The sequence below is a fragment of the Lytechinus pictus genome, chromosome 15 (assembly GCF_037042905.1).
Source record: "Lytechinus pictus isolate F3 Inbred chromosome 15, Lp3.0, whole genome shotgun sequence".
Classification (NCBI taxonomy): Eukaryota; Metazoa; Echinodermata; class Echinoidea; order Temnopleuroida; family Toxopneustidae; genus Lytechinus; species Lytechinus pictus.
Genome location: NC_087259.1, coordinates 28,086,032 through 28,097,500, shown reverse-complemented (window position 1 = coordinate 28,097,500; position 11,469 = coordinate 28,086,032). Strand labels below are relative to the sequence as shown.

General features: G+C 34.8%; 1 protein-coding gene across 2 annotated transcripts in view; it reads left to right on the top strand.

The window, feature by feature from the left end:
• The window catches only part of LOC129278030 (collagen alpha-1(I) chain-like), a 64,266-nt gene extending 53,385 nt beyond the window's left edge, over nt 1-10,881 (top strand). For both annotated transcript variants that reach the window (XM_054914231.2, XM_064110203.1), the window contains 14 exons: nt 590-697; nt 1,280-1,384; nt 1,850-1,954; nt 2,498-2,554; nt 3,757-3,813; nt 4,341-4,445; nt 5,297-5,350; nt 5,846-5,890; nt 6,513-6,578; nt 7,187-7,589; nt 8,134-8,243; nt 9,012-9,148; nt 9,709-9,853; nt 10,647-10,881. In XM_054914231.2, the coding sequence (XP_054770206.2) occupies nt 590-697; nt 1,280-1,384; nt 1,850-1,954; nt 2,498-2,554; nt 3,757-3,813; nt 4,341-4,445; nt 5,297-5,350; nt 5,846-5,890; nt 6,513-6,578; nt 7,187-7,589; nt 8,134-8,243; nt 9,012-9,148; nt 9,709-9,853; nt 10,647-10,793 (1,644 nt within the window). In that variant the 3' untranslated portion in view covers nt 10,794-10,881. The remainder of the gene's footprint in view (nt 1-589; nt 698-1,279; nt 1,385-1,849; nt 1,955-2,497; nt 2,555-3,756; nt 3,814-4,340; nt 4,446-5,296; nt 5,351-5,845; nt 5,891-6,512; nt 6,579-7,186; nt 7,590-8,133; nt 8,244-9,011; nt 9,149-9,708; nt 9,854-10,646) is intronic.
• Nucleotides 10,882-11,469: the final 588 nt, after the last annotated feature.

The following is an 11,469-nucleotide window of genomic DNA, read 5'->3' as shown; positions in this document are numbered from 1 at the left end:
ATGAATGGTTTTTTTTTGTGAATAATCATTCAATAATTTTCAAAGTCAGCACTGAATCGCATAATGCAGGCGAGACTGCCAGAGGGGTTCCACTTGTTATTTGATTATATCAACCCTATTGATTGTAGTCTTTCATCACCATCTATAACTATTTATCATAAGCTTGAAACTGTCTAATTCCACACAATTTTCATTAATTTTCATTGTATATTTCCTGCCTTTTTTTATTGAATAAAAGTATAAACTGCTGCATTATTGAAGTGAGAGTTTCATAGAGACTTTTTTACGTGTTAAGTGCTATTTGTCATTATACTGAGTATTATTGTAATACCTATGACTGAATGTATAACTGCCTCTCATTGAACTGTTTTTCAGACAGGACTTTTCTTTTATCTCAGATATTTAGACAAATATATCTTCACTTTGAATGGGAATAAATAAATTGAATTGAATGCATTCCAATTGGCAAGAACGTAAGGTACACTTTAAGGACAAATAAAAGAACAGTACAGTCATTATTCAGCAGATTGAATTGTATCAAACCCTGTATAGTTAAAGGCAAATGTTGATTTTTTTTTCTTGGAGGCAGGGACTGCGAGGCTTTCGAGGTCGCCGTGGAGTTCAGGGACCACCAGGTGTAGATGGGGAGAAAGGAGAGGTCGGAGAGGATGGGGCAAAAGGAGAAAAGGGAGACCAGGTAAAGCGTAATTATACTAATAATATTAAACTTTTATATAGCACTTATTACATTGAAATGATGTTAATAATTGTCCTACTGATATGTTATTAGCCCACTGATCAGACTGGTGTTGTGCCCGCAGTGTATGCACTACCTTCCATTTCTGCATTCCAGCAGGAATAAGGCTTTATGGTATTATACCAAAATGACAATCATTATCAGTGGGTATTATACTGGTGACAGCTGATGGTAGGGACGAACAGACAGTTGACAAAATTGATAGTTCATCAAAGTCATTAGCCATGGTGATGCTCAATAGTCTGTGAATTAGACTTACTCTTGTAACAACAGGCAAGATCATTTACAAGTCTAAAGCCATACGAGTAGAGTGAAGTGCTCATTCAACCCCTCCCCCTCCATAAAATCAGGTGTGGCTTTCAGATTATTGTGAAGAAAAGTTTGACCATTTGTGGATCAGTAAACATTTTTTTTTTTGGGGGGGGGTTAATTATTGCCAACTGATATTTAAAAGCAAATATGCTTGAAGTGATATGATACCAGTCTTTCCATATTATTAATTTATGATCATTCCATTTGCAGGGCTTACAAGGTGTACCTGGTGAACGTGGTCCTAGAGGCGAGACAGATCCGGCGTTTGATGGAAATCCTGGTTCTTCTGGACCTGATGGATTCAAAGGAGAAAAGGTATTTTAAAAAAATCATATACGATATTCACGATATTTATTACAATTATTTTAATGTTTATTGGTGAAATATGTGTGAAATTGCAAAGGGTTAAACTAAATATGCTTTTTTGTCAATCAAGCGAAGTGTAATTTTTCATTCAGTGGGCCAAACCGATTGGCAATATGCTATATTGCAATTTATATTTACAAAATATGTAGATGTGTCTGTAAAGATGAGATTTATGGCTCCTTGAATGGACACCTTTCTGGGAAACATTAAGCGGTACAATATCTTTGGAGATTTGCCTCTTGGAATACTGTCCTCCAAAAGACAAGTGCTCAGAATCCAACTTGGGGAATTGTTCTCCCCAGAGAAATGTCCCCATCTGGAGATTCATAAATAATGGTGATTTAACTTAAATGAAGATTGATGAAGTCAAACCAAGCATGCGTTCTTAAATCCTGTTGCCTTTGTTATCCTTAGGGAAACATGGGTCGTCGTGGAGATCAAGGACCCCCGGGACCTCCCGGTCCATCCGTACCTGGATCCAGGGGTTATAGAGGTGACAGAGGAGATCCTGGAACCCAGGTAGGATAATGTATTCATCTCTTGATGACCTATATTCATTAAGGAGTAAATAATCATCATAATAAGTAGAAGTATATTCCAAATTACAGTACTTGATACATTGGAAAAACATCTCTAAACATTTTACAGATTCATTGCATCATGTATAATGTCATGTATGAAATGGTTTGAATGCTGGTTTAACATCCATGATACAATGTTCTTTATATTCAACAGGTTTTTTTATCCTGATTTCTATACATTTTCTGTGTTCTTTTGTCGGAACATGATTTTTATATATTTACTTATTTTATTTTATATTTAGTGGATTTTGTTGTATATGATTTCTCAATATTTATTGGTATTCTGAAAAGTGCACTGCACTTTTCATTTCAACATTGATATTTCTGACAATTTTTAGAAGGTATATTTAGAAGATGGACTCTATATTTCTTTTAAATTTTGTATTCTAAGGCCGTTAAATTATGATAAATTGAAAGGCACTTTTAAAGTGAATTATAAAGCGATGTAATATCATCTGTTTTTGTTGTTGTTGTTGTTTAGGGACCTCCAGGCTCCCCAGGTAGACCAGGACCACCGGGCAAAAGAACAGGACCACCGGTAAACTCCTTTATCAAATATTTTAAATTTTTTCTGTTAATTTGAATTAGAAGTCAAATGATTTTTAAAGCTCTCACTTTAATTCGCAACTGATGCCTTTGTCGTTATTCCTCTGTTTTCTTTCAATATTTTGAATTTTTAAAGTGAGAGGTTTTATCAGCGTTAAGTAACTTTGTTTCAGTCATTTAATTGAGCATGTAAAATTCTTAATTAATTAATATCGAATCACAATTTGGAGGATAATAAACATTCAGAATTTCCGAAAGTATAAAATAAACTGATCACAAAAAACTTTGGCCCATGTTGAAATCTATAATTAAATGTTCAATTCAATTCAAATTTTTCCACTTACAATTAGTCATATTTACACTGATGACAGTCCGACTTCTCTTATCCGGCCTCCCCTTATCCGGATTTATTATCCGAAATGCACACTTGCCAAGATTTTTTTTTTCAATCTAGTACATGGGGAAATGAGATTTCATTCTAAACTCAAAATTCCTATGCAAACTCACTTTGATTACATACATTTTCAAATATAGTCTACCTACAACCACATTATTTTTATGAAAATATCTTACCTAAATCACCGAAAGAACTTTGACAGGATATTTTTGCAGTAAATCAGGGCGCAGCACAATAATTTTATCACGTTCCCTTTTCTTTTCCGGGAAAAAACAACACATTTCTCACTAGCTAGCGCTAGGGGAGGCTGGAAAGCGCCATCTATCATGTTTAAGCCTACAGTCATAACAATGGCTGACTTTTCAATGCTCGCCGCGATGTTCCAACTTTAAAACTTAGTTTCATCGAGTCATTCTCTTTCTTTCAAGGTATGCTCGATGTATACCTCAATCATTTCAGCAGGTAAATTATCCAAGAGTTTGGTAACCAATCGATTTCATTTCCGTAAAAAACGCCTATAATTTGCACGGACACTGCAGTGAATACTGTCTGTGTACGCCCACTACAATAGATTACGTGCAGCTACCATAGGGGAGGCAGCTGCATGTATTTAATATTGGGTCTCCTTGGTCCGGATAAATCTCTTATCCGGATTGGTGCTGGTCCCAACGTGTCCGGATAAGAGAGGATGGACTGTATTATGTAATCGCATTTCAAGAACATGTATAAAGTAAACAAAATATTGTCTTATGAAAAGAAAGAAAGAAATGAGAAATGTGATTTTTTTCATTTTGCAGGGTCCTCCTGGTCCTCCAGGGCCATCAGGTCCACCGGGTCCACCAGGAACAGAAAAGGTATAAACCCTTATCATTGGTCCTAGAACTGAAATATATCAGAAGTTATTCAATGAGCTCCCTCACCAACTGTTATCTATCAAAACTAACATTTTCTATGTAATTACTTACATCTTTCAACAATTAATATCCTCCTGGTCAGATCACCCCACCGTTGGGAAGGCCCTGCTTCAATGGAGTAACTTTTAATTCTAAAACTGCCATCACATTCATGAGATTACAACAGCATAATAATTTTTTTTTTTTTAAATAGAATTATAATTTATGATAGTATAATGGCCATAACAAATCATAGGTTTATTTTTCTGTGTATACTTCATAATTTACCAATTAGATACTAATCAATTGGTTATGAGACACACTTCTTTAAACAAAACTATGATCATGGTAGCATTATAGTAATAGGGGTCAGCATGCAAATCAAAATCAAGATTCCATGGCAGTTATCATAATGATAAAGTTACTATTTTTAGGTCTTTTCAAAACTCACCCCTGATGTTAAACTGAATTGATAATTTTTATTCCAGGGTGTTAGAGGTGACCCAGGGCCGCCTACTCCAGGCCCACAGGGTCCTAAAGGTCAGCAAGGTCCAAAGGGAGAAACTGGTATCGGAGGTATCAAGGGAGAAAAGGTAAGGTTGGGAATAATTTTTCGTCATCCAAAGGATTTTATTTTATTTTGCAAATATTGCAAGAACAATATGTGTTAATTTGTGAATGTTGTTTGCAACATAATTACTATTATCATTATCATGCCACAATTGTTTCTATTATGCCATTCACTTTGATCATTTGCCTCACACACATGTTCTCCCAATGTACTAAAGCATGAGTGATCTAAAACAGTATACCGGATTTTCTTGGACCTTATCGAGACCATAGTTTGCTTGATTGTGCTCTATCAGGGTTCCCAGCCCATCAGGGAAAATTATTATACATTTTTCCAGTCAGGGAATAATCAGCCGGAATTTGATATAAAATACCTCAAAATCAGGGGGAAAATGTCTCAAATGAGGGAAACATCAGGGAATTTTGATCAGCCCAAAAGTCGAAAGCACGATAGTCAGTCAGACTCTTATATTTTGTTGCATATCAAAACAACATCCAATGATTGACTGGTTATGGTGGTGCTAATTAGTTTTACATTATTGTTCTTATACTGAAAATACATGTAATTTACTGCAACAACTTAGAAAATGTGCAAATCTGGGAATGGGTGTAAATAATTATCAGGGAATTTTTAAACTTGATCAGGGAAAAATCAGGGAATTTTGTTTTCTTGAAAAGCTGGGAACCCTGTCTATAAAGCAACCCTTCTATCTTTCAGTACTTGTCAATCATGACAAATGCTTCTTTGTCAAATTACAACACTGTTAATGTGGGCAGAAATGTAGATTAGTGATACTAATATAGATTAGTAATACATGTAATGTAATGTAATGTAATGTAAGAATGTAATACTTGTTCCTCTTTTTATATTCAGGGTTACCAGAGTAATGCAGGACCCAGAGGTAAACCTGGAAGAAATGGTCAAAGGGTAGGTTTAATTCGATCTTAGCCAATCAGGTGCAAGTATTTCAGTAGCTTGTACCAGTTGTCAGTGATTTGACTCTTTGTTTTATGAAATGCTCCCCTGTTGTGATTAAATTTGCATCCCAATCATTTGAAACTTGTTATTATTAATCATGAATATACTATAATTTTGCAAAATGTGAATTACTTCTTTTTTGTCACCTGTGTCTTTATGATTGTAAAAATGGATCTAGACTATTTCCATAAAGACCTTTGGACCCTATGTTGCAGTAGGTATCAGCTTATGATATTTATTATTCTTTTTTATTTTTAAGGATTACTAGTTGCTCAAATTTTGTACATCGATTTTATGGTGTCTCCCAGGCCTTTAGAAGTAAATAATACAAGTATAGTACTTGATCCTTAACAAAGTTAGGCTTTAAGTAAAAGGTAAAAATTGGATTTATATCTTGGAGTGTTTTATAGCCATATTTTATTTTTGCTTAATCATCTCTTTTAGGGACCCAAAGGATATAAGGGTTCCACTGGACAAAAAGGAAGAAGGGTGAGTTTTGAAACTGGCTGCACTTTTTCAGGGCTTGCAAGTTCGCCTGAATTGATGACATGTTCTAGACTTTTTAAGAAAACGGAAAACTTCAAATGACAGTAATGTACATGTATATTCAAATGAATATTATTTGAAAATAAACAAGAATGTCATTTTTTTTAACAGTGAGTGAAATCATTTGTTTCCATTTTTTTTTCATATGACTGACGACTGTATTTGTAACCCTTTAGAGGGTTTTTTCAGAGAAAAGGCAGTTCCAGTTGGCAATGGCTTTACTGCTCTTTATGATAGCAATGGAGAGGGCTATACCCTTTGACTACTTTCTTTTTAATGGGCAATTCCATAAAATATTTATGCTGACCCCATATATATGGTACCTTCATGACATTTTCTGTCTGTGATTTCTGGTTCTTTTGACAGTCAGTAATGTTCGTAAAGGACCATGACTTGGTCAGTTAATGAAGTTACGTAAAACTTAAGAAAAATGGGGGCTGGACGTACAAAAAAGGTTGATCATTTTATGTATTGTTGTAATGTGTTGCCATAATCTTTGTATGTTTCTCTCTGTTTTGCCCTCTTTCTGCCTCTCTCTCTCTCTCTCTTACTGTCTCTGTCTCAGGGTCCTCCTGGCCCCCCTGGTCCACCGGGTCCACCTGCTCCTACTCGTCCTCCTCCTCCAACATTGGTGAGTGATTCTTCTTCTGTCGACCTGATGGACTACCCATTTCTATATATTTTGTATACTATTAATACTGGAATCATCCAATTTGTCACGACATTTATCCTTTTCTCCATTATGGTAGTATACAGCTTCTAAATTTTTAGAAGCATTTATTGAGGTACCAGTCATTTCAGAATCTTTACTACTTATCCCACCGTTGCCACATTAACTAAGGCAATGCAATAAAACTATTTGGGTAATTCAGAAAAACAATTGCATAAGCTCAATCGGGAACTAACTGAACAGGGCAGTGAATATTTTAACCTGTTTTGTGGTGGTGCTCATTCAGTATTGCTATGGAAATACCTACCACTGGTAATATGTATTTGAAGCATGGTAGTATCAATCCAATATGATTATATAATATGCTGTCAAATGACATGTATCTGATCCCTGAGTGGTTACATGGAAGCATTATATGGAAGGTTCATGTATGTTTCCTGGTGTTTTTCAAGAAGTTAGCAAGCAGTCAATTATTGTTGTCTTTGAAGATATGTTTGGTCATCTGCATATGCATAGCCAAAGTAACATTCACATTCATCATATCGTTTTCATTCTTATTTTCCTATAAGCCTCCAACCACTACAGAAGGAACAACAACTAAAAAGAAACGACGCACCACCACAACAACTCTACCACCTACAACAACTCTACCCACAACTCCACCCACAACGACGAGAGAAACAACCACAACGAAGAGGAGAAAGAAGAAAAAGAAAACCACCACTACCACAGCTGCCCCTACAACAATATTCCTCACAACATTACCCCCTACCACCACCCCAGCCCCCACCACCACCCCAGCCCCTACCACCACCCCTCCACCAACTACTCCTGAACCTACACCCACCCCTGAAGTAATTACTGATATAATACGAGAGATAGAGGAAGAGATAGAACCTCCAAGGGGTACCAGGAATGCACCAGCTGTATCCTGCAAAGAAATCTACATGGATTATCCCGATTCAGAAGATGGTAAATATTATTCATCTCTGTCAAATACTTAACCCTCACACAATATTTGCTTTTGAATTAATCTATCTTTTTTTTTCTTTCTTTCTCTTTCTTTCCCTTTACTTTTCTCTTCCTCTCTGTCTTTCTCATATCTCTTGCTCTCCACCTCCTTTTTTATATATTTTTTTATATATTCCTTCTCTCTACCCCTCTCTTTCTCTTTCTCTTCCACTCTTGTTTAATATTCCTGATGTAATCACTTTTCAGAGCTGCTTAGTCTCAACAATTATCAGAATGACTATCTGAATATTGAGATTCTGGCACAAAAAAATGTTCCCATTTCCAGTGTCTCCTTGATTTGTTCATTTATTGCCTCCACAGAACTATGTAATTAATGTATCACCCTGATTTGAAGCAAATTCTTTCTGAATGATACTTAAGTTGATAGCTCTTTGCACTTCTTTTAACTCAATTTTTTCATTTTGTATCAACTTGATTATTTTTAAATGCTATGATTTAATTTTTTGTGACTGTTATAATGAAACATATTTGATGTCTGTTACAGGTTTATACTGGTTAGATACAAATGGAGGGGCACCAAACGATAAATTCCAAGCCAACTGTAAATTTGCCCAAGGTGGGCTGACGTGTCTTAACGCCACAGCTGCATCTTCAGTGAGTCTGAATAATCTGTATTTGTTTACTCTTATTTTGCATCATCAGACAATTAAATATTTATTAGTCAATGAAATGAATAGAAATTTTTTTATTTCCCAAAACTTTAACATGTTTTAATGTATTATTTTTTTCTTCATTTTCTTTTTTCCTATCATTATTACCATAAACAAGTGAATATAGGAATATAAGAAATACCAAAGTCCATGAATTCATTCTGAATAAGTCAAGAAGAAAAGCAGAATGACTTTTGTGTATGTCCAGTGAGGATTTTGGTCAGTTTTTCACTAATTTTAGGCAGTTCCCAAATATGAATTATACACAAGATAGGCTCCTCTATAAGCAACAATATCACATGATTGGCTCGATTTGGTTAAGAGTTGGGTTGTTATTTAAACCCGATTTTTGTACTAATTATCTACAGACGTCTAACTTCTTAAGTAAACAATTTCAAATTTTTAACTGATCAATTTTTGAACTGCAAGAGAAATACTATCATAATTAAAATATTTTCATGATTTTTTGTCTCACTAGGCATTTAACTCATGTACTTGGCATTTTGTATTTCTAGGAGTCTTTCTTTTTCTTCAGTTTCATGCATTTTCTTGCTTTTCAACTGATTGTTTCAGACAACAATAAAGGTGAAGAAAATATCAAGTTTTATTAATGCATCAAGTCTACGTCTATAGGTGGATTGTAGTCATCTTAGATGTCAGGTTCTGTCTTCAATTATTTAATTGTATTATCTTCTTCATCTTATAATTTCAGAGAGAAGCTTCAAATTGGGCTAAATCTCCAGGAAGTGATTGGTTTTCAGAATGGAGCGAAGGTTTTGAGATAGAATATGAAGCCAATGTTGTTCAGCTTAGGTTCTTACACATGAAAAGTAATACAGCAACACAATTGTAAGTGGTGTAGCAGAACGCTCAAATGTTATTTTAGTCTTCATTCTTTAATAGTGAATTTTTATTAAGTTTTAAAGGAGGTTTTCTTGTTCAAGTAGTTTTTTTTTTGGGGGGGGGCAAAATGAGTATTGTTCTGAAACACAATTGAATTCATGTGTTCTTTACAAGATAGAGAGGTGGATTCATATCATAGTTTGATTTTGTCAGTGTCTTTATAATATAATCATAATAGGATAGGCATTTATACAATGCAGACTATCTTGCAATATAGGTGCAAAGGAAAATATGAAAAATACATGAAATAGACAGAATGATAGATGAATCAAATGATACATCCGAAAGATGGATAAATCTACTACATGATGTTTCCATCTGCTCTCAAGACAGTGTCTTTGCTTAAAATGCCAAACATTGACATGTCCTCAAATATATCACAAGCAAACCCTAATCCTGTATCTTCATAATTAATATGGCAAGAGGATATTTTTACAGAAGAAAATATCTGGTCCTATGTGGTAACAGTAGAGACTGATTCATCTTCATTTATCCATTGATTTCAGATTCACATTCAACTGTCTGAGAGTTGCTGCTTACTACAATGAAAAGACTCGTAACTATGATAGCTCAATACAGTTCAAAGGTTATAATGAAGACATCATAGAATATGGTATGCCGGGATATGCCGTACCAAAAGATGGATGTAAGGTAAGATGAAAAAATAGCTTCATATTGCATACTTTCATTATTTCAATGATGTTTCCCACAATAGATGAAATATAAAAATTATTTAGAAGATTAGGCCTACTCTCTTAAATTTATGAAAAAATGTATTTTGAAGAATTGCTATCAATGTTGATTCATAGGCTTTTGTTATAACCTACTAAAATTTTGCGAAAAAAAAATTGTCAAAAATGTTTATTGTTTGATTTCCATGAAAAATAAATCAGGGCATGATTATGATTACAACATCATCTTAGTTTAAGGTATTTTATTGGAGGTACAAGCTGTGCCTTTGAGCTGGTGTCCTGCCTAATGTCATTCTGCTTCATAACCTTTAACTTTAGCATACACAAAACGGCATTGATTGCAGGGATGCTGCTCTCAACAAGATACTGAAATATTCCTGTAGGTATACTGCCTAGACTTCTATGAGGGGACCAGACATGGAGTAGGCCTATGAAATAAGATTTGTAAACGATTGCAAAAAAGCAAAGTTAGCGAGCAAATGTTTTTTACCTTTTTGATACAAAAATCTAATTTTGTGAACATTTTTTTACATGATATTCAGAAAATGATATCATCTTTCACCCTTTTCCATTTCTTTCTCTTTTCATCCATATTCATGGTCATGAAACTTTTAGGGGTCCATGCCTACCCCCCCCCCCCTGGCCCCCATGATCTGTATGCCAGTATGGTGTAAGGTGTCTGATGGAGCATATTGATTGGTGTGCTTATATACTACTTGTTTATTATAATTTCCTTTGTTTTATCATTGCAGTCAATATTCAAAAAGCAGAAAAAGTCTATATTCACACTGACTTTGAGTGACCCGTCACAGTTACCCGTCAAAGACTTTGCTCCCCGTGGTTACACAGGACGTGGACAAAGATTTGGTTTTACCGTTGGACCGGTATGTTTCTTATGAGCAAGGTCAATAATCCACTGGACAAAACTTGAAGAAGTGACTTTCCTTAGATATGACATCAGTATTTGTTTGACCAGAGTTTTGAGATGGATGTTATTGGTGTCCTCAAGACGAACAATCTCTGGTCCTGGACCTTTGCCAAAGGACTACTGCTGACTTTATACCTCATGATTGACTTATGTTTGTTTTTGGAGGAGTGATGTCACCAAATGGTCAAAAGAAGAATTGATTCTTTTCATCAGGATAAAAGTTCGACTTAGCTTTTTAAATAAGGTGCTTAATTTTTTTATTCCGTTATTTCTTGTAACGTTAAGATTTGTAGTCTTCAGATCTTAGTAGTTGAATTCTTTTAATTGAAAAGTTTCAAGGTACCTGTGTATGTCCATTGTCAGAGATGTAGTGTAAATGTGTTTGTATGAGATTGTTTTTCTCATTCTCTGTATTATATATGATGCTGACTGTCGTCAACTCAAACCCCCACTTCTTTCTTTGTTCTGCAGGGTTAAATACAAAGAATTAATATTTTATTTTCATGTCAAGCTCTATTTGTGAATATGGACATAAAATATATGAGTATCCTTGGCTATGTGAAATGAAGCATTACTAATGAGCACTTTGTGGGTTCAATAAATAATTGTTCTATTTGGGGAAACTGCATTTGAACTGTTTTGGCTTC